Below are 22,064 nucleotides of genomic sequence, written 5' to 3'. Positions count from 1 at the left end.
TCACTCCAGATCGAGAACTGCTATTCTCCAGGAAGACACAACACTAACTGAGACTGATCGAGGAGGAGACCCAATCTACCCTAAGGCCAGCTGGACCAAGGCTACGCACTAGAAAAGGTTGACGGAAAAACTGCTGATTGAATATGAAATCTCCACGAAATAGTCCTTTATGGTTTTGCTTTAATCTCCCATCTCCCACCCCGCCATGAAGGCAGCTGCTCAGGAGCAGAGCCAAGCAGTCACCTAGGACAGATGAAGGGCTGAATCAGAAGCCACGGGTGCTGTGGTTGCCAAGGGTTGCAAAGTCTGGCCAGACTGAGCAAGCTGCTCCGGCTTGGAAGGACCATCTTGGATGGCAGCAATCACCAGTTCATCCTTGCCACCTTCACCAAGACCGTAGGAGCTGCCAATCAAGCAGCCAGCTCTTTGGGGTGGTCAGCCAGGCAACTTCGGCTGCTTTAAAATCCTTGGGGGTGTTAGGGGAGACTCCAGTGCATCCACAGACACCTGAGAGGCTTCAATGGTTCCCTTTCCTGCTGCTGTTCTGGCTTCTTTTCTGTCAATATTGAAGGCTAAATTGGGGGCCTCAGAAATGGAAGACAAGCTGTCTACCATTGAGCTACAGGCCCAGCCATTCAGAAACTGTAGACTAGCCTCGGAGGCCTGGAAGAAACTTCCAGGGGGCAGAAATAGTTGAGCAAAGAGCCGGAGACACCGGCTCAATAGCAGCCATTTAAATGTCGACTGTTTCTTACTTTTAAATCTCACATTGGTAAAAGCAGGCTCAATTTCCAGAATGGATTTCTTTTTTTTTTTTTTTTTTTTCCCCCCGAGACAGGGCTTCTCTGTGTAGCCTTGGCTATCCTGGATTCGCTTTGTAGACCAGGCTGGCCTGGACCTCACAGCGATCTGCCTGCCTCTGCCTCCTGAGTGCTGGGATTAAAGGTGTGTGCTACCATGCCTGGCCAGAATGGTTTTCTAGAAACAGTCACTAAACTTTTTTTTAAATCCACTTTTATCCAGCCCTGGTGAAGTAGATGAAAGGCCCCAAGATGGGGAAGACAGCTGCATGTCACTTCCATGACAAAGCCAACAAGAAGCGTCTTGTCAGCAGATTGAAGCAATATTTATAAACTCAAAAAAAAAAAAAAAAAAAAAAAAAAAAAAAAAAAAAAAGCCACAGTTCCCACATCACCTCACGGGGCTCTGCAGTTTACAAATCAAAGTTCCAGTGAGGGGAACTGATTTTAAAGCTAGTGTGACCTGCTGAGCCTTCAGTGGATCCTCCCTAGGAGCACGTAAAGCTTTTTCTCTTTTTTTCAAAATCTTCCTTCTGAACAGAATTGCTCTTTGTCTATCACCAATGCCTCCATCTCCCAAGCAAGTAGCCAGGCTGTGCTGTCACTCTGCTCGGGGACCCAGCTCCCATTCCTCATTCCCACTGGTAGCAACAGGCTCTTCTGATGCTGCCTCACTTGACTGTCTCAGCAGAGAAGCCCATACACTCCAGGAGACTGTGCTCGGACTCCTCCCTTTCAAGGTATCCTTGACAAACGCACAGAGCCAGGCCCCATTCTAAGAATAGCTTTATCTTACTACAGCGTCTCCTGCGCACGCACCAGCTCCAAAGCTCCAGGGCAGGGCCTGGTGGAGGCTCGCTCTCCTGCCCGCCTGGCTTTTAATCAACTCCAATGCCTTAACCTGAGTTAGGCCTCTAACTCCATCATTTGACATCGGATCCAAAGCACACAACACTGCCGTGTATGCTCTGAGGAACAAAAAGGAACCCCTCTGAAATCTCACAGACAAGCCCATCTTCATTCCGGGAGAGGACTTTTCAGTTTTCAAAGCACACATTATCTCAAAATGCAGACAAACTACGCACACAGCCCAAAGCTCATTTGGGCCAAGTTAAAAACCACCTGATGCTCTCTTTCTCCTGATCTCTTGAGGAAAATAGTAATGATGATGATGATGGTGATGATGATGGTGATGATGGTGATGATAAAGCTGGAATGTAGGCTAGCTCATAGAGTGCCTGCCTGGCATGTATGAACTCCTACCATGGTGCCACAATTCCCAGCTGTGGCACTGCACAGCTGTACCACCAGCACTTGGGAGGTAGAGGCAGGATGATCAGGAATTCAAAGCCATGTGGCAAGCCTGAGGCCAGCTGGGATGCATGAGATGCTGAAGAGGTGGGGGGGGGGGTTGGGGAGAAATCCCAGCTTTAAATATTTTATAGATTAAAAAGGGTTCTTTGGCTTGTGCAAGAGAGCATGACCACACACGGTCTTAGAACCTACCACACAGAAAGTTAACTTAGCAAAGCTGCCCAAGGCCAGAAGGAAATTGCTACAGCTGAAAAAGCTTTATCACTGGGAGAAACAGGAGACTTTCAATAGGATCTCTGGGTCTAAAGAAAACTAACGCCAAAATTTACAATCTGTGCCTGACCCTCAAGGCCTTGAAGTTGAACTTGGCACCAACTTTTGACATGATCCCTGACTTTAAAAAAACCTTTAGGAATCACAGATCATAGGGCAGTCAAAACAGTATTCTGATGGCCCCATCCTACCAAGACAAGTGTGTGGGAAACAGCAGGGAGGCGCCTTCTGAATTTTATCTTCTCATAAAAAATACAAGCAGCACAAGGCGCTGCCTACTGAAGATTCCCAATCTTTACAGCAAGCAGCAAGTTCACTAGATCCGAGCCAAAGTCGTTGGAGACACAGCTTCGGTGATAGATTTCACTTCTATACCCACTGCTGTGGCTGCCTTGGCCAGGAATCAGGAATACACACGCACTCACACACCCACTGTGCTGGCTGGTTTTAATGTCAACTTAACACAAGCTAGAGTCATCAGAAAGAGGGAGCCTCAATTGTGAAAAGCCTCCATAAGACTGGGCTGTACACTAGCCTGTAGAGCATTTTCTTAATCAGTGATTGAGTGGTACCACCTGTGGTGGTCCTGGGCTCTATTAAAAAGAGGCTGAGCAAGTCATGAGGGGCAAACAAGCAAGCAAGCACTCCTCCATGGCTTCCTCATTAGTTCCAGCCTCCAAGTTCTTGCCTTATTTTGAGTTCCTGCCTTGGCTCTCCTCAGTTTGTATGTAGGCAAAGTAAACCCTTTCTTCCCCCACGTTGCTTCACAGTAATGGCAACCCTAGAATTGGCACATTTATGATCTATACAGTTGGCCTGTGTATTCACTGATTCTGCCTGGAGAGTCAGCCTACTATAGGAAAAAAACAGACTTTTCTAGCCAAGGCTATCTAAACAACACAGCTGAACAACAGCACTTACATTTTATAAGGGATATGTACAGTTATATTCAAATATATGTCATTTTATATAAGGGGCTTGGGCACCATGGTTCCTGTTGGCCACGGGGACAGTCCTAGAACCAATCTCTCACACATCCCAGGGAACTTAAATGAAAGCCCTCATCTCCTTGACACTTGAGTGATACCAGCTCACTCACCTGCTGCTCGGACACCAAACACACACACATATAGGCAGGCACTCAGAAAAACAAACAAGAGCAAGTGCCCATTCTTCAGATAAATCAGGGGTGACCCAGAGAGAACATTAGTACATTCAGAAATTCTTTGCCTTGACGTTGGCATTCAACTTTGGTGGTAAGAGTGGAATACAGGGTGTTCCCTGGAGCTCAGGGTACATCTCTGCACAGTGTAATTACAAGGGTGAGGGGGTCGATGGAGGAGGCACCGCAAGCTGGCTCAAGAACACATAAGGAGGAAGCAGGCAAGTCAGAGTCCCAGCACAGGACTGAGAACGCAGGACAGCCCCATCCTTGCGGGGCAAGTGGCTATCACCTGCGGCCCTGAAAAGCTTTGGAGAGCATGGTGTGCTTTGTCTCTCCTCAAGGTTTTGTCTTCTGCAGCAAACACAACTCTTTCCAAAGCATGATCCAAAAGCCATAAGAAGTGGCAGTAAGGAAAGGCCACTATTCAGTAAGTGATTTCTAGGGACACTGTTCCCCCAGTTTCCACAGTGGGCTCTGTCATCAAACTTTCCTCCTACACAGGCCAGATGCAGGATGAGAGCAGCAGGAAGAAGGCACTGAGCCCTTGTCCACACTCGCCTCACACAGCATTTTGTTCCGGGTCCAACCTTGTTTTAGGTGTGGCAAACTGCAGCATCCATTTGCTTAACTGTTTACTTCACATACAACTGGACGGGACTGGGGCTATGACACTGAGAGCATGTGAGCCCAATCCCAAAAGCCTAGTCACACAGATTCACTGCATTTCATGGGGAAGCTGTCCCACATGAAAGAGACTCAGACCAGGAACTTCTACACAGTAAAGTGATGACCAAGGATTCTAATAGAAAAATTGACTTCAAAATACTTGAAAATCTAGGGCCACAGAGATAGCTCAGTGGGTACAAGTGCCTGCTGCCTAAACCTGATGACCTAAGTCCCATGCCCACATAATGGTGGAAGGAGAGAAGCGAGTCCACAGGGACGCCATCTCATCCCTACATTTGCACCATGGCACATGTGTGCCAAGCCACACACATTACACACATTATACGCCATAACTCATTTTAAGCTAAAATAAATTTAATTCTTAAAAAAATTATTAAAAAAAAAAATAAAGTCAGAAATCAAGTAGCTCCTTCAAAATAACACTTACTTAGGAGTCAAGTAAGGCCTGGTGTGACATGTGAGCTCTAAAAAGCCATGCATGAGACAAGAACAGAGTAAAAGGAAGGTGACTGTCAGTCTCTGATGGTCTGGGACACAGCAACTGATGTTAACACGTGTCTGAATGCAGCCTATACTCAACGCTAAGCCAGGACAACCTGATGACACACTCCGTGAAAGGGTGTCAATGACTGATAAAAGCCAAGCTTCCAGGTTAAGTACTAGCTGGTGTTAGTGGCACACACCTGTAACCCCAGCATTTTGAAGGGGGAGGCAGGAAGATTAGGAGTTCAAGGTCAACCTTGGCTACATAGCAAGGTAGTGAGTTCAGGGTTTGTCTGGGCTATGTGAGACTCCGTCTCAAAACAAAACATCAAAAGGGTTATGTGTTGTTCTGTCTGGATTCATTTATTTATTTATTTTTGTTTTTTTGAGACAGGGTTTCTCTGTGTAGCCTTGGCTGTCCTAGACCAGGCTGGCCTCGAACTCATGGCGATCCACCTGCCCCTGCCTCCCGAGTGCTGGGATTAAAGGCGTGTGCCACCATGCCCAGCTTCTGGATTCATTTATGTAACAATCTTGGGTAACAAATTATAGAGAAGGAAAATGAGAGGTTGGAGGAAAGTGAGAAGGGGTGGATAAGGAGTGCCCTGAGGGACTGTCATAAAGTTTCCCACTGTGACCCTGGCTGGTGAAGCACTCACTGGACACTGGGAAACACAGCTCAGAGCTGCACGTAAAAACATGCGTGCAGGAGTGAGAGTCGACGAAACCAAGGAAATCTGAAAGAGCTATCCAGCTATCCGGCCTACACCAATGTCAGTTTGGATACTGAACTATTGTTATGTAAAAAGGTCACCACCACCAAGGATACTGGGTGACAGGAGAGAGGACTGGCCTCCTGTACCTTGGGGCCTTTTACAAAAAGTGTTTGCAGCTGCTGGGTGTGGTGACACAAGCCAGCCCTTAGGAGATAGAGGCAGGCAGATCCCTGTGAGTTTCAAGGACAGCCAGGGCTACACAGAGAAACTCGGTCTTGCAAAATCAAACAAAAAAAGTGTTTGCAGCAACAGGGACCGAACCCAGAGCCTGACAGGGCTGGGCAAGCACTCTACCTACCACCGAACTATATACTCCTAACTTGTTGAGCAGATTCTGAGCCTGGGTTTAATTATTTTTCAGAAATAAAACTCCAAAACATACACAGAGCGGACTTGAGATGCAACTTACTTAAGCACACTAGAACTTCTGAGAAAACGGGACCCTTTTTTCTATACAGATAATCGCTCAGCATATGCACTTTTTCCCTAATGCTTGAGGGACACGATGTAAGTAAAACAGCACTTGGTGAAGAGACCCGTGGGGAGCCAGAAGCCTGGGGCAGAGGCCCAGCTGAGCAGGAGCGTGACATATGACTCAAATGTTGGGCAAGGCTGCAAATGCAGACAAACTCTGATGCCGAGGGCGAATCCAGCCCCACACAGAATAAACTGCAGCACTGATAAAGGGTGGTTGGTACACATCCCCCCCCAAAGCCAGGAGAAGCCCTCACGAAAGAGCAGAGCTGGGTCAGGCTGAAGGCATACCACCAAGTTTAATCTGCAATGGAACAGAAAGGCCAAACCACCGTGTTCCCTTGATACCAGGGTACACTGGCACCCCCATGGCCTCCTCACTAAGTGCTCTTTTACCTCTATCTATCCCTCAAACACAGGGAAATATTGCTTTTGTTGAGCGATTATCTGACAATTGGTCTCTGTGTGGAAAAAAAAAAATCCGGAAACATTTGTTGTCACAACCAGGGAAGTTGGGGATACTGACCCAGTGATTGAGAGGGCAGCAATAAAGCTAAAACCCCTACTAATAAGCGTGGGACAGGCTCCCCCCCCCCAGCGATGTCAATGGTACTAGGGTTAGGAAGACCTGAGAAGTGGGTACACTTGAATCACCCAGAAATCTGAAAGTACTAGAGGGAGAGCTTGCTACCTTGCCCTTCGCTCTGGTCTGTACCAGGAAACCTAAAGAGAGACTGGAGTTACTGATTCTAGTCCAGGGGTCTGGTCTGGTTTCCGGGAATTGCTAGCTCGGCACAGGAACACGTGAGTTTTAAGAGCGGCTGCTCTTTGTGCGCCAGTAAAGTGAAGGTCAGTCTCAAGGTGAGGGCTGAGGACCAGCCTCTTCCACCTTCGCCCGGCCAGAGTCCCCTGAGGTCACATCCGCAGAACAAAGTGTGGGTAGAGACAAATAAGAGTGAAGTAGCAGGAAAAAACCACGGTGGCTCTGGTAGAGATGAAGGATATCTCAACACTTGGATTTCAGAGGCTGTGGAAACACTTTCGGAGCTAATAAATAATGAGCTTAAACACACACACTCATTGTATGTTCATTAATCACAGAACAACTTTTGCTCGAAGTTTTTTGTGTGTGTATTTATACATGTGTGTATGTGTGTGTGTGTGTGTGTGTGTATGGTAGTTGTATCTATCTCTAAAGATAGTACACTTCAAAGGAAAGAAAATTAAAAGAAAGCTATATAAATAATTCTTCAAACAAATACAGGAAATATATATCTTCATCTCTGTGATGCCCTGACGTCAAAAGAAGATTAGTAACCACGCCCAGATAGGAAGAAGGGCATGTCAATCAATAGCCGTGCTACTAATTAAACAAGGAAAACTGAAGAGCCAGATGTGGAAGCATAAATCCAGGATCCTGTGCTTACTTCCCCCACCAAGCTGTACATCTCACTCACTCTAATGAGAAGCTACAAAAGCCCCCGGCTCATAAATACATCATGCCAGTGGCTCGGCCGTGCCCTCCTACAAGGTGAACCGACACTTTTCATTAAGCTTATGCACTCAGAGAGTCCAAGTAAACTTGTGTAGACCCTTTGATCGCACACATCCATGCCTGCGAAATTTCATCTTCAAGAAATAATCAGACAAGCGTGCAATGAGCTAGGTACCAAAAACAGTTCATGTGCTGTTATGAAAGCAAACAGATAGCAGCGCCCTAAAAAGGGCCGTGCAACTGATATGGCCAGAAGAATGGGCAGGGCTACCACAGACCTGACACTTAGAAATGTCTCTGTGCAGTAGGGACTCCTGAGTGCTCTCTATGTCACAAAAACAAAGAAACAAACAAGAATGGTTTAGCAAAGAAAGTGAAAAGCCTGGTGTTTGCTAGAAAATAAGCGTTACTTTGAATCTGCACTAATAGCAGTTCCTTGTAGTGTCACTGACAATTGTACAATGGACCCTTCCCAAAAGCTCACAACGGAATTTAGCCAATCCATTTTAAACCTTGCTTTAAAATAATAATAAATAATAATAATAATATGAAACAAAAATTTACCTCTGTGAAGAAGAGATTACATATGAAACACACACAACTACTTTTTAAAAATACCTTAAAAATCAGAACAAAGAAATGAAAACATTCAGATGGGCCTGCAAGATGGCTCAGTGTGTAAAGGGGCCTGCTGTCAAGTGTGTCCACCTGAGTTCAATCGCTGGGACCCATATGGTCAGAAGGGAGAATCAACTTCCACAAGTTGTCCTGACTGCAACACGTGTGCCGTGGCAGGACCACTCACATGTGCACACTCAAATAAATAAAATGTTTTTAGGAGGCTGAGAGATTGCGCAGCAGTTAGGAGTGATGGCAGCACCTCCAGAGGAGCCAAGCCTGGTTCCCAGCACCCATGTCTAGTGGCTCACAGCTGGTTATAATTCCAGCTCCAGGGGACCCAGTGCCTTCTTCTGGGCATCCACATAAACGTTACACATGCAGAGACTCACACCATACAAAAACAAAGGAGAGGATAGAATACACTGATCTAAAGGGCTAACAGGTAACAATGGAACAGGAAGGTTAAACTGCAGTGAGAAAGTGGAAGACAGAGTAGAGGAGAGAGTAGAGGAAGGGCTAAATAACACCAAAAACCTTTTGAAAATTATTATGGAAAGCTACTCCTGTAGAAGCTTTGCACACATACACAAAAAGACTTTAAGTAGAATTCTCATATAGCAGGGCAACATGCCCCTACCAGACACTAGAGGCTAGCAATAAAAAGCCCAGGGTCAGATATAAGCTCCTTGCTTTGGAATTTTTGGCCATTGAGGTCCCATGGGTCCCCAGACATCACAACGATTGCTACTGCTCTTGGCTGCCCTCCAGAACTTGATGGTAAGACCCTAGTGCTGACGAGATCACATGTTTGCATCACAGAATACGAAAAATGAAGCTCATACAAGACCTGAGGGCTTTCCCTCAGTGTTTGCAAAAGTTTGCAAGCTACTGGAGAAGAGCAACAAAGCCTTCAAACTACAACAGTGACTGGCCTGGGAACACGTGCTCACCAGTGCAGTAGTGGCATGAACAGCACGGCAATAAACAATCACTTTTTTTTCTTTTTTTAAAGTCTTATTTCATGTATATATGTGTTTTGTCTGCCTGTGTATATTTACATCGCATGTATGCAGTGCCCACTGAGGTCAGAAGATGACCCTGGCCTGCCTGAAATTGGAGTTATGGATGGTTGTGCCATGTGGGTGCTGGGAATTAAGCCCTGGTTCTCTACAAGAGTGGCTAGCCACCTGTCCAGCCCTATCAACCACTTCCTAATTGCATCTAAGTCTCACTGCCCAAGAGGAACCCCATACCTAGCCCCATTATCAGGCTGGGAAGCTATGACTAGACAGGTCATAGGCCTTAGGGGAGAATCTATTACTATTATGCTGCTGAATGGAAATGGTATTAAACTGGCTCCTAATGACTTATCCTCATACCCATGGACCAACGCATGCATCTGTCATCCTTCATCTGACAAGCTTGTATTTACAGGACATGGTGATTAGCAGAGGCCACTACATGCCAAGGTGCCCTAAAGGTGACATATATACTTTAGTACACTTCCAAGGCTCAGGGATCATTGCAGAAGAGGGGGTGGAAAGAGTGTAGGCGCCTGAGGCAGTGGATGACTAAAAAAAAAAACCATTACCTTCCGGACACACAGGGGAGCTGCAAGGATGAACTCATAGCAGTTGCAACAGCATGGACAAAATCACAGGAGCCCAAGTCAGTCCCAGTCCAGGCACAGAGATGGGGATTGGGCACACCATCCTACCAGTAGACATGGAGCTACTGACAGCTATCTGCTTCTGGGACAGGGAGAAGGAGAGATGGCTTTCTTAAAGAGTGTAGTCCCTGCTAAATGGGCCACATGATGCAGTAGAGGACCACGTAAGTAAGACTATTTGGCAGCACAAAATTGATCTTGAAGGATTAGAAACGATAAGGACACAGAGTTGGGTGTGGAGGGAAGGGCGGAGTGAACTAAGGAAGAGTTGAGGGAGGGGAGGTGAATAGGATCAAAGGCCTGTGAGTTTGCCAGGCAGTGGTGACACATCCCTTTAGCCCCAGCACTCAGGAGGCAGAGGCAGGCAAATCTCTGTGAGTTTGTGGCCAGTTTGGTCTACAGAATGAGCTGCAAGACAGCCAAGGCTACACAGAGAAACAGTCTCTTGAAAAACCCAACTCCCCCACCAAACTAACTAACTAACTAACTAACTAAATAAATAAATAAATAAAATGTCTCATGATTGAAGGAAAAGGTTAGAAATGTTTACTATAATCTCTTACTTTGTCTCAAAACATATATGTCATACACACACACACACACACACACACACACACACACACACACACACATATACATATACAAGACCTGCTATTCAAAGGTCAACTCCCACCCTTGGGGACTTTATTTTTCTATGTACTTGAGGCAGCAGAATTTATTCATAGGATACTTAGCCTCTCATGTCTCAGCTCACTCACTGGAGAAGAGGGAAGCCATGTAAAGTATACAAAGCCACCAGTTAACAAACTCCTCCCAAGACTAAGAGGGGCGAGAACAGGAGCTGCCTGTGAACTTGACCTGCTGGCATGGGCAGGCAGGACAGCCACCCAACCTGCACACAGGGCAGCAAGCAGAAGGCAAGGAGCACTCATGTGATGGGAGGCAGGAAGAGATTAGAAGACTTGAAAACCAGCTGGAGAACTGTGCCTCACCCTGGGAGGGCTGTAAGGGCAGGCTATTGCCTAGATGGAATTCTAGAAATGCAGAATTTCCCAGAAGTTTCCAGGTTGAATGGGGGGTTGGGGGGAGCAGATCAAATCAATACAACGAACCCAGGAAACAATCTGGGTCATGTCTCTCAGGCTTTCCTTGCCACTGTGTGTACTGGAATTTCGCTTGCCATCAGGGCCTCTTCCTCCTCCTCCTCTTCTTCTTCTTCCTCCTCCTCCTCCACCTCCTCCTCCTCCTCGTTTCTTCTCTTCCTCACCCCTTCCTTCGCCACACAGGTATCTCATGCATCAGGCTGGCCTATGAAGTTGAGGATGACCTTACACCTCTGACCTTGCTATCTGCACCTCCTGAGTGCTAGGACTGCAGGCATAAGCCACTACCTCCTGTTTTAAGTGACCTGGGAACCTAACTCAGGATTTCATGCATGCTAAGCAAGGACCCTGCCAACTGAGCCAAATCCCCCAGCCTCTTTTTTTGGCTTCTTGGTGTAGCCCTGATCATTGACATTTTTGTATCTACCACCTACACATGTAGTGTAAATCTTACCTTGCATCTGCCTAACAACCAAGCAACATGATCCTAGAACTCTAGAGTGCCCATTTACTCTCAGTCCAAGGCCTGGCAAGCCTGCTAACCATAGGGATCTCACAGCCGGTGCACGGTGGATGGATGCTAAGAACGAAGGGCTTGGGGGCGCACACCTTAATCCCAGCACTTGGGAGGCAGAGGCAGGCGGATCGCTGTGAGTTTGAGGCCAGCCTGGTCTACAAAGCAAGTACAGGACAGCCAAGGCTAACACAGAGAGACCCTGTCTTAACACCCCCCCAAAAAAAGAACGGGGTTTTTCTCTAGCCTTTACACAGCTCTGGCATGACAAGGGGACACTGTACCAAGCCGCACACAGACTTTTCTGGGGGCTTGCTCTTTCAACGTCCCTTGCCAATTCATAACATGAAAATATGTATCAGTCACTCTGAAGCCAAAATTGTGAAATGCATCAATAAAGGTACTGCCACGCTACTACTCACAAGGGCAGATGTGCAAGGTCAAGGTGCGAGTGCTCCAAGTGAAGCCACTTAATGAGGTTAGAACTCAAAAAGCAAGCACCGTCCAGTCTCTCCACCACTCTGGTAAAACACTGAAAGCCTGGCGCAGACTGGTTCCTGCCAGAACATCAGGCCGTGCGATGTGGGAGAGGCAGGCTAAGTACTCTGGGCTAGAACACCTGTCTGCTTGCAGCTGTTCCCACAGCTTTGCTGTCCAGGACATGGGGTGGGGGAGACTTGACAATAGAAATTCTTATGGACTAGGCAGACAAGGCAAGAGACTGTAAGCTCACTGTGAAACAAGGCAAAAAGGACCCAGCTGATGTCACCAAAAGACATTATAGCACAGAAGTTCAGCACTTCTCCTTCACACAATAGAGCTGATGGGGTGTGGAACAGATGACAAAAAAATACCAAGGTGTTAGTTTTCTTCTAACAAAAATCTCACTAGCTCTCTCACACACAAATGCACTCAGAGTAGAGGAAGAAAAAGGCTTGGGGATGGGGTCTATTTCTAGCTTAAAAATGCCCTCTCAGTAACTCTAGGTAACAATTAAACACATGGTTCCTTCCCAAGTTAAGCAGGAATGTGTGTGTGTGTGTGTGTGTGTGTGTGTGTGTGTGTGTGTGTGTGTGTGTGAAACATATGTGTTTTTCTGTGTGGTGTATACGTCTTGTGTGTGGGTGTTTATGTGTGGGTGTATGTGTGGTGTGTGTGTGCATGTGTGTTTGTATGTGTGCGCAAGTGCACTTGTACTTATGCACACATGTGGTATTGAGGTTCAAACCCAAGACTTCTACCACTAAGCTATACACCTGTAGGCCTCCTCTGAATATCATTAGGACTAATGATATTCTAAGCTGGACTGAACCAGACTATAAAAAATAGGTTTACCTGACACATTTCCATTAATAAAGTGTTTCTTGAAACATTAATATCTGCTTTCTACATTTGTATTTATGTATGCGCAACTTCTGCATATTTATTATGAAAAATCAATGTGTCCATTTATGTCTGTTGTTAATCCCCACAAAGTCTTGTATTTGTAGAGTCATTATGCCACACCTATGCCTAAAATAAAAAGCAGAGGTAAGCTCTTTTGGAGATAGTTGATGCCCCATTGTATTCCAGACACAGCCACTGGCTCTTTGCTCTAGGGGCAGGAACACAGAGCCCACTTAAACCCTCAACAATTTTGCACAAGTCTTGTCATTTTGCAGCGGAACCCTTGCTATTTACTGGTGTGTGTGTGTGTGTGTGTGTGTGTGTGTGTGTGTGTGTGTGTGTGTGTTTGTGTTTATTGTATGTAATTGCCTCTGGTTACAGACATACCTAAACTTAGTCAGCTTCAATAACATTGCAAGAAATGCTGGGAAGAAAAAAAAACAAGTTTTGCTACGCTGTGAGCACAGGCAATTAACTCAAGAGAAGTCATAAAAACTTAAGGCCATGAAGAAACTGAAACCTGACTGGAGGGGGGTTGGCACTCTCCCTTCAACCAATCCCGCTGTGAATTTTGAAGGCAGCAGTGTCAGCTGATTGGCACACGCCTTGCAAGCTTCCCTGGCCACTGGCCCCTAGCAGGATGCCTGATCCCAGTTAAACCAGGCAAGTGCAGACAAGAAGTTCACACAGGAATTAGGACCAGGAGGCCACTGGTTCACTCAGGGCAGCTCAGCTGGGAGTAGATTTGTGGCCATTCTGCCTTCAGTAACCCGCTTACATTTTGGGGGGTCACAAGTTGAGAGGAAGGTTACAAGCATTGAGTGAGTGAAGGCCAGAGATGGTGGCTCTCTGTGCTAGGGGCACAGATAGCCCCCGCAGCAAAGAGGTGCCTTGCACACAATGTTGAAGGTATACCCAATTTGCAAAGCCCCCGTCCTGGTCTACGGGATTGACAAGTGCTTCCTACTTGCGTGTTATCTGCCTCGCACACGTTAGGTCTCATTCCGTTATTTACTTTCTTTTAGTTGTTAGCATGAGCTTCAAATTGTTGGCCAACAAGCAACAAGTCATTATTTCAAAATCACAGAGAAATGTTAGCAAGGATCAGGGCACTACCCAGGGAGAAGAAAACCCTGTAAGCTAACCGCCCTTGGAAAGTAAATCATTTCCATACTCTCTAGTCTAACGGGGACAAGGGAAAACTTTCAAGGACAGTTAACAAAAGGGTATCCTAAGACATTAAAGTAAAAGGGTCTACATCAGAAGTGTGTCTCCAATCACTACACCACTGTTGAGCTTTTTCTCCTGCCCCGTGGCTTTATGTGTACGGCGGAATGCAGACGGCTGGCTAGAAATCACGACGATAACACAACACGCCAGCAAACTAAAAGTACTCTTTTAAATATGTTTTTAACTTCCAGAAATACCAGTCATCCATAGCAAAAGAAGGGGCTGTGGATCTGACAATACACTCTTCGACCTTGGACTAGTGACTTAACAATCTTTGAGTTAAGATTCATCACTAAAGTAGTGAGGAAAAATAAGATCGGAACTAGTAAAGACAACTTCAATGTTATTCAGATCACGGAGACCTCCTCTCAGAGAACCGAGGTAAAAAGTTCTAGGAGTTACTTACAAGTCCCATAATTTAGAGGCCAGGATGCAGGTTATCATGAAGTTTCCGTCACTCACACTAGGGGGCAGAATTCTACCCAAGGGGAGACTTTGAACTCCGCAGGTCCTCGAGCTTAGGGTTAGGGAGCTTTTCTACACAGAATTTTTCAAAAAGGCCACCAAGTTAAGAACTATTTCCCCCAGAGACAGAACCTCAGTTTTCTTATAGATAAAAGCAACTAAAACCCAGCCTGGTGGTAATTTACAAAAGTCCCAGTACCTTCCTACAAGCACGAAACAAAAGCCCACTAATTAGGGAATGCTAAAGAGTCTCAATTTTCTACATATTTCTTTTCTTCTAAGTGATGGATGATTCGTTTCTTTCCAGGATGCCTTTCAGGGTGACAGAGACAACCACTTTGGAAAAAGTCAATTCGACCATTACACAATACATCACTAAGGCCATTATAAGTAGCTGTCTGAGAATACAGTAAGTGAACGTCAGACCTTGAAACACTATAGCCAATTAAGTCTGATAAAGCAAGTTAGCTACTGCGGAGGCGAACTCTCAGCATTCTGATTTGCTGGAAGATTCCAAAACTGTCCTGGACTCACAAAACATCGCCCTGACTTTTAGCGAAAATCTCATCAGCCTCTCAAGTCAGCTAAGTTTACTCTGAGCCACTTCAAACCTCAAAACTTAAACAGAATTTATTAAATAAACACAACCAAGAAAGGACTCGGTGCCAAGAAACCAGAGCGACTCTCCATCCCAGGGGGGAAAGGGGAACTTTCAAGTCCCGTCTCAAGTAACTGTGGTGTCCCGCCCTCAAAGACCCTAAAGCAGGCATCGGTTACATGTTCTAAAATAACCTTTGTTTGCCTTAACGATTTTTATTTAAACTCGAATTCAAGATCTGCCAAAGAATGGAATTCAATTAGGGGTCTTTCGGTCTCGTGCTCTTGAATTATCCGCAAACCCCACCGGAGCGCCGCTGGTAGAGTACGGACTCCCAGGGTTGAAGGCCCAACGAGGCAGGGCAAGCAGTGAGTGACTGGACCCAGCCGGCCAGCTCACACTTGGTTAGCCTGCTCCTCTGGAAGCCACCGCACCCAGCACAGGAAGCCCGCACGTTCGGCAAAGGAAGTGCCAGACTTTTCTTGGAGAAAGGCACGTCCCGGCTGCGCCCTTTACCGCGTTTCCTGCAACCGGGCTGCCTGGCCCGCAGCTCTCCCTCGCCCGGCGCCCCAGGACTCACCTGGCGCGGAGTGTCAGCTAGCCACCCACGCCCGGGGACATGCGAGCGCAGGACAAACTCAAACCTGCCTGGGCTTACTCATCCGAGACTCGGGGCCGGCGGAGGGAGTGGGGTTTCAGGAGACTCCTACAAAGTTTCTCTTGCCCGGACGCGCAGGCGCCGGGACGCGCGCGGTGTGGTGGTCCGGGTCCCGGTGTCCGCCAGGTCCTCCCCCTCCCCTGGCCACTCACCTCAGGAAAGAAGCTGTCCATTGTTCCAGCGCCTGCACCTTCCCGGCGAGGCTCCAGTCACGGAAGTCCGCGCAGCGGCAGGTCCCGGGAAGCCACGCGTGTCACGGTGCGCCTCGGGGCGACTCCAGCCCGCGGAGCCGCCGCGCTGCCATCCCCAGGTCACCGCTGCTCTTTCGCACCTTTTGTCCGCGTCTCGGACCTCCTCCGTCCCAATCGCAGCCTTTGTCTCTTCTTCCTCCAAGTTCCTCACTTCTGGGCGAAGTGATCCCGGGCGGAGAACAGCTGGCGGCACATTCTTCCCGGGCTGGTGGGGGGTGGGGGGAGGGCGGCAAGGGGCTGGCGACTCGCCTTGCCTTGCTCCGCGCTCCGCCGGGGGCGCTCGGCCTGAGCGAGGGGACTGCGGATCTCCAGCGCGCCAAGACCGGTGAGCACTCGGGACCCAGGCGCAGCCGGCTCTCGCTAGCTTCAGGGTCTCGCCTACTCGTGTGCTCCGCCCGCCACGCCCGAAGCCACGCCCCCTGCACATAGCCACGCCTCCTCTGGAACCGGCTCGCCCCCTGGAGCTCCTCCTACAACTCGCAACTTCACCCAGGCTCCGCCTACTCGGACGCCTGGTCACGCCCAGTGTAGCCCCGCCTACAGCCTGCTCAGGCTTCCCACTTGCCGTGCCCTCTACCAACTACTACCTAGACCACGCCCACATGGCGCCCGGCCCCGCCCCAAGAAGCCCCCGCCCTCAGCCTACCCGGTGTGCTGAGGGCGATTTTTGGACCCTGGGCTGCTGCCTAGACCTACCCTGAATGCCTAGCAGCTGAGAGCTTCTGCCCGGTCTTCTTGCCACCTGCCTAGGCGCCGTTAGAGAACATGACTCTTCCCTCGATCCATAGAGACTAGGTGGTTACAGGGCATGGGACAGGGGCCCCACGACGGTGAATCTTAGCCACTCCAGGAACCTACTCCACGGGGATCTCATCAAAGCGCCTCTGCCGGTGAGACCTGGACAGGAAGCGGAAAAAAGAGACGAATCCGAACTTCTGGAAGCTACTTTCCCGAGTGGAATTTCTGTGCTCCAAATCGGGTTAAAAGAAGTTTTTTGTGATAGCCGCGGGGAAATGTTTTGTACACTGGAAGGGGACGTGCCCTATAGCACTTTTAAAAATGTAACCCCTTTTCCTGGACGGTAAAGCAAACAACAGATGGAAGGGAGATGGATGAATGCTCTCACCCACCGGGAGTCAGTCCGGCTTCCCACCAAGGCAACTCCTCCAGCTTTATTGTGGCCAGGAATCTGGGGATCCTGTAACACAGACTGGGATTCCTCAGAGTCCTCTTTCCTAACAGGAGTCCAGATGGCCCTCCAAAGGTGGTGTTTCGCCCAGGGCAGAAAGAACTCACAACAGCACAGAGGGAGTTTCCTTCTGTAACAGTTTAGCCAGGCCAGGCCACCCAAACACCGGATCCATGAACCCTTTGAACCGACTGGCTGGGTGGTGTCAGACTTACTCAGGAGCCACAGCTATGCCAGCAGTGGGTTGGTACCTGGCACACTGGAAACACAGTGAATTAATCTGAGAAATTCTAAGGGTTTGCCAACTTCTGGCAGCTTGAGAAAGATACTTTGCAGGGGACTCTTTCTGGGAAATGATACAGCCCTCGCTTTCCCAGGCTGTACCCGACCTAGTTAGGTACCCACTTCTTAGGTTTACTTTCATTACCGCTCCCCGTCCCCACCCCACTTTGGTGTCCTACTCACTAGGGTAAGGTAGGTTATTATGCTCAAAGACTGAATGAAATGAGTGAACAAATGAACCATCTTGTAACACTTGTTTGAAATGTAAGCATCTTTGTTATTCGAAGCAGTTCATTGGCATTAATATCCTTACTCCCATCTCACCACTTTTGGGGAAGAGTTGGGTATAAGCCAGTGATTGATACATGCGCTGTGGTTTCTTTCCCTGCTATAGACAAGTTGAAGGAAAGTTAAGATGGATTAATGTCAACAGTTCTCAACACAACCAAAGAGCTTAGTCAGATGAGTCTTGCCACCAGCTGCATTCTGATATCACAGTTGAATGATTAAGGCATTAGTGGCATTAATCTGCACACATCTCTGCAAGAGAGATGATTTACAGAGCTTGTTGGAGTGTGTGGGTGTGGGTCGGTTCCCAGCATCACTTCTGCTCCAGGCTTGTTGGACATCCTTGGCCTTTCAGGAGTTCCATCCAAGCCAATACTGGCTTCTCAGCTAAAACAGATGTGCTATGCCAATACAGCTGTTAATGGTAGAGAAGCCTGGGGCTACCAAACTACATGGGCATGCTGTACTTTTCCCTATCTTTCTGCAAATTTAAAACTTCAAAACACAAAAGCAAAACAAACAAAAAACACACCCAAAACTAAAGTGTTTGTTTTTATTTAGATACAGGATTTTAAATATTCTAAGATATTCCAGAATTTTCTATGTATGTAGCTTAAAATGACCTTGAGCTTCTGATTCTCCTGCCTCTATCTACCAAATTTAGGGCACCATGTCCAAATTTGGGGCACTTTTGCTGGGGATAGAACCCAGAGCTTTGCGCATGCTTGGCAAGCACTGTATGAACTGAGCTATAGCCCCAGCCTGTTTGTTGCTAAAACTAAGTAGCTCAGGCCTGTCTCAAATACACAACCCTCTGCCCCAGCTTCCTGACCACTGGCATTACAGGCATGGGCCAGCACACTAGGCTTGGTTTTGTTGTTGTTTTTAAAGTGCTGTTGTGTTTGTTATTATAATTTAAAGTAACAATAAATAACTACATGTAAAAAAAAACACAATTCATGAAAAACAACTACATAGTCCAAAATGAAATTTATAGTAAATAAAACAGTTGCTTTGCACTTTTGCTTATCAGAAAATATTGAGTTATTATAATTGCTTCTGCATTTATTCTGATTCAGAATATTGTTTTGGTTGAACAATGATAATCTGCTCACATGTTTACTAATATTCCTTCATATAATTATGAATATTCTTTATGCTACATCAAAACAATAAATAGTTCAAAATGTTTGTTTATGATATGAAATCTGAAGCCATATAAATGCATAGTTTTTACTTTGTTTTGTTGAGACAAGTTCTCTTTATTTCGCTCTTGTTGTCTTGGAACTCACTATATAGACCAGCATGACCCCAAACTCAGAGATCTATTTAATTCTACCCCCCTTGTCACTGGAACTGAAGGCATGAGGCACTATGCTGCTCAGCTCATAGTTCTATGTTACTGCTTGTCACTTAAAAAGGCATGGTTAATAAGTGTCCCCTACTTAACACATAAAGAAAAATTGCACACCAGATCCCATATATGAAGTTGAATTTATGCAACTATTTTATTTCTTTGAAAAAATGTTTACCACCATACACAAATACGCTGGGCTTATAAAAGAAAAAAATCAAAACACACAACCTGAACAACAGCCTGGCCCTGAATCTCTGATGTAGAGTGGGCACCTGGGAATCTGCATTTTAATAAGCACACAGGTAGTCCGTGGGGAGGTTGAGAATCCTTGCAGAATCTGTCAGATTTTCTGTCTGTCTGCACATTCTCATGAAAGTAGAAAAACAAACCTCAGTAGTATGACTGTTTGCAAAACAAACGATGAAGTTATTCTAAGCGTTCCGAGTAGGGAATGCAAGCGCCAAGCCTTTGGGATGGACCAGCTTCTGGAGAAGGCCTGTTACACTCACAAGGTCTTTGACAAGGCTGACGGAGAAAGGCAGGCCCTCCAAATCAATACATTTCTAAGAATATCTACTCTTGCTACTTTTCTGGGTTGGTTGGTTGGGTTTTAATTTGAGTTGTTAAATACTTCCTCTTGGGGCTGGGCTATTGACTGGACCAAGCAAAAGGTCAAGCCCTGCCTCTGTCAAGTGACAAGGTCACAAGAATGTTAAGTCTGAGCCAGGATACTGCTCTGAGCCAAACCTTGTTCTCAGCTCTCCACATGTAATTCAAAGATATTCTGCCTGGCTAATAAGGGACCACGTTTGCAAAATGAAACACTTCAAAGGCCGAGGTGAAGCTTTCTTATTTATTGGCAAATAGTACCCACAACTGGAAAGCATATTATCTCACCATCAGCGAGATCATTTTCCCTACCTCAAGCCGGAGCCGTATATGTTTACCTGTGAGTTGAGTAATATAATCGTGCCCGGTTTGTTCTCCGCTGTGTGTTTGTTTGCTCTCAATTGAGATGTGTTGTCTTAATTTCCTTTATAAATTCAAATTGAGTCCTCTGTTGTTGCTGACTCGCTTTCTGCTGATGCTTATCTTGGTGTGTGTGCAGGTGGAGCCTTTTCCACTATCTTTATTTTTATTAAATACCCAGCGTTTAATTGCTGCACGGTAATACTTTAATTACTAGTTAGAGAAAGGGAAAGTTCTGGAGGGTTTTTTCACACAAATTAGAAGTTAATAGCTGACACAATTTAGAACTCCTTTCATGCTTTACTTAATAGCAGGCCATCCGTGCACTTCACTTACAGAACTGGGTGGTTACATTTTCAATGGTTTTTGTCTTTTTGAAAAAAAAAAATTAAAAATAAGAGGATTTGTAAGTTTTTCACGTTTTTATGTGTGGGGGTGTTTTGCCTGCATATAAGGCTATGCACCATGTGTGTGCCTGGTGTCTGTGGACTCCATTTTCATTCCTGGTCTGGTCCATTTATGTACAATACATCTTATAATATCTTGGAAAGTCTATCTGATTTTTGTCCTTGATTTCCTTCTGTCTTTGTGCCTTCTCCTTCCATTACTCCAAAGTGACTGCAGGCTAACTTTCCAAAGTCTCTCATTTCTCACCCCTATCATCATTCATAATGTAGTCACCTTTTCCAAACAGCAAGCTCTCACCTGCCTCTTTCAATCTTTCCCAAAAGCCAACACATACAGTTGTGCCTACTCTGAAAGCATTTGTTCCTTCGCCCAGTTATTTCCTGAACCTGCTAGATCATCTCTCTTCTGAGTCCTTGCTATGGTGTGGCTGTGGTTAGTTCTTCCCAAAGCTTCATGTGTTGGAGGCTTCTTCTTTGAGGAATGGTATCGAAAAATGGTTGAACTTGGGAATATAGCTCAGCTGGCACATATATAGCCCTGGGTTTGAGGCCCAGCATCCTGGGAATCAAAGTCTGTTAACTTCTCTCTGTTGCTGTGGTAAAATACTGTGACTGTGGCAACCTATGGAAAGAAGAGTTATTTAGGCTTACGGCTCCAGAAGCAGAGTCCTTAATGGCAGGGAGAGGCAGGACAGTGGATGGCCAGCACTGGAAGCTGAGAGATTACATTTTCATTCATAGCAGGAAGCAGAGAGAGAATTGGAAATTGGGAGAGGCTATATACTCCTAAAACCCACCCTTAGTTTCTCCAAGCAAGGTGCACCTCCCCAAGCAGATGCAGCAACTGGGGACCTTGTGTTCTAATACCTGAGCCTCCAGGGGCTGTGTCTCATGTACCACCCAGATATACATAGTGGCCACTGTGTGTTACAGGGATGGTCTCTGCAGCCTCAGTATGTGAACACACCAGCAATCCCAGCACTCGGTAAGTGGAGGCAGGAGAACTGGAAATTCAAGATCATCATTGCCTTTATAAAAAGTTAAAGGTCAGCCTGTGCTGGGTGGGGTTAGGTGGGTAGAACTTTAATAGTAAGGCATCACTCAAAGTAATTCATTGTGGAGACCCCTGAAATATATCTGCCCTTGAAAGTAGGTTATAATAAAGTTGGGCTACCCCATCTGTTCGTTGTCTTTTGCTTATTCCTATTTCCCATCCTGTTTTTCTTGCCACATTTTTCAAACATCAGAATCATCAATCAAAAAATCTCCATCTTTACACATTATCCCGCCTCAGATGTTCTATTACCTCAAGGAAAAGGGACATACCCATCACTCTGCAGTGCTGGTACTCTGTCTGACATGCTGTCAACACTTCAGTCCTCTGTGACCTGATGTTTGTCCTTGGCCCGTTTTCTTTCTTTCTTCCTTCCTTTCTTTCTTTCTTTCTTTCTTTCTTTCTTTCTTTCTTTCTTTCTTTCTTTCTTTCTTTCTGTTTTTCAAGACAGGGTTTCTCTGTGTAGCCTTGGCTGACCTAGACTTGCTTTGTAGACCAGGCTGGCCTGGAACTCACAGCAATCGCCTGCCTGTGCCTCTGCCTCCTAAGTGGTGGC

General features: G+C 46.5%; 1 protein-coding gene across 1 annotated transcript in view; it reads right to left on the bottom strand.

Annotated features, from left to right (window-relative positions):
• The window catches only part of Myo10 (myosin X), a 204,699-nt gene extending 188,518 nt beyond the window's left edge, over positions 1–16,181 (bottom strand). The window contains exon 1 of the mRNA XM_051151002.1: positions 15,864–16,181. Within this exon, the coding sequence (XP_051006959.1) occupies positions 15,864–15,884 (21 nt within the window). The 5' untranslated portion in view covers positions 15,885–16,181. The remainder of the gene's footprint in view (positions 1–15,863) is intronic.
• Positions 16,182–22,064: the final 5,883 nt, after the last annotated feature.

The sequence above is a fragment of the Acomys russatus genome, chromosome 9, assembly GCF_903995435.1.
Source record: "Acomys russatus chromosome 9, mAcoRus1.1, whole genome shotgun sequence".
NCBI classification, from domain to species: domain Eukaryota; kingdom Metazoa; phylum Chordata; class Mammalia; order Rodentia; family Muridae; genus Acomys; species Acomys russatus.
This window is presented reverse-complemented; position numbering and strand designations above follow the sequence as displayed.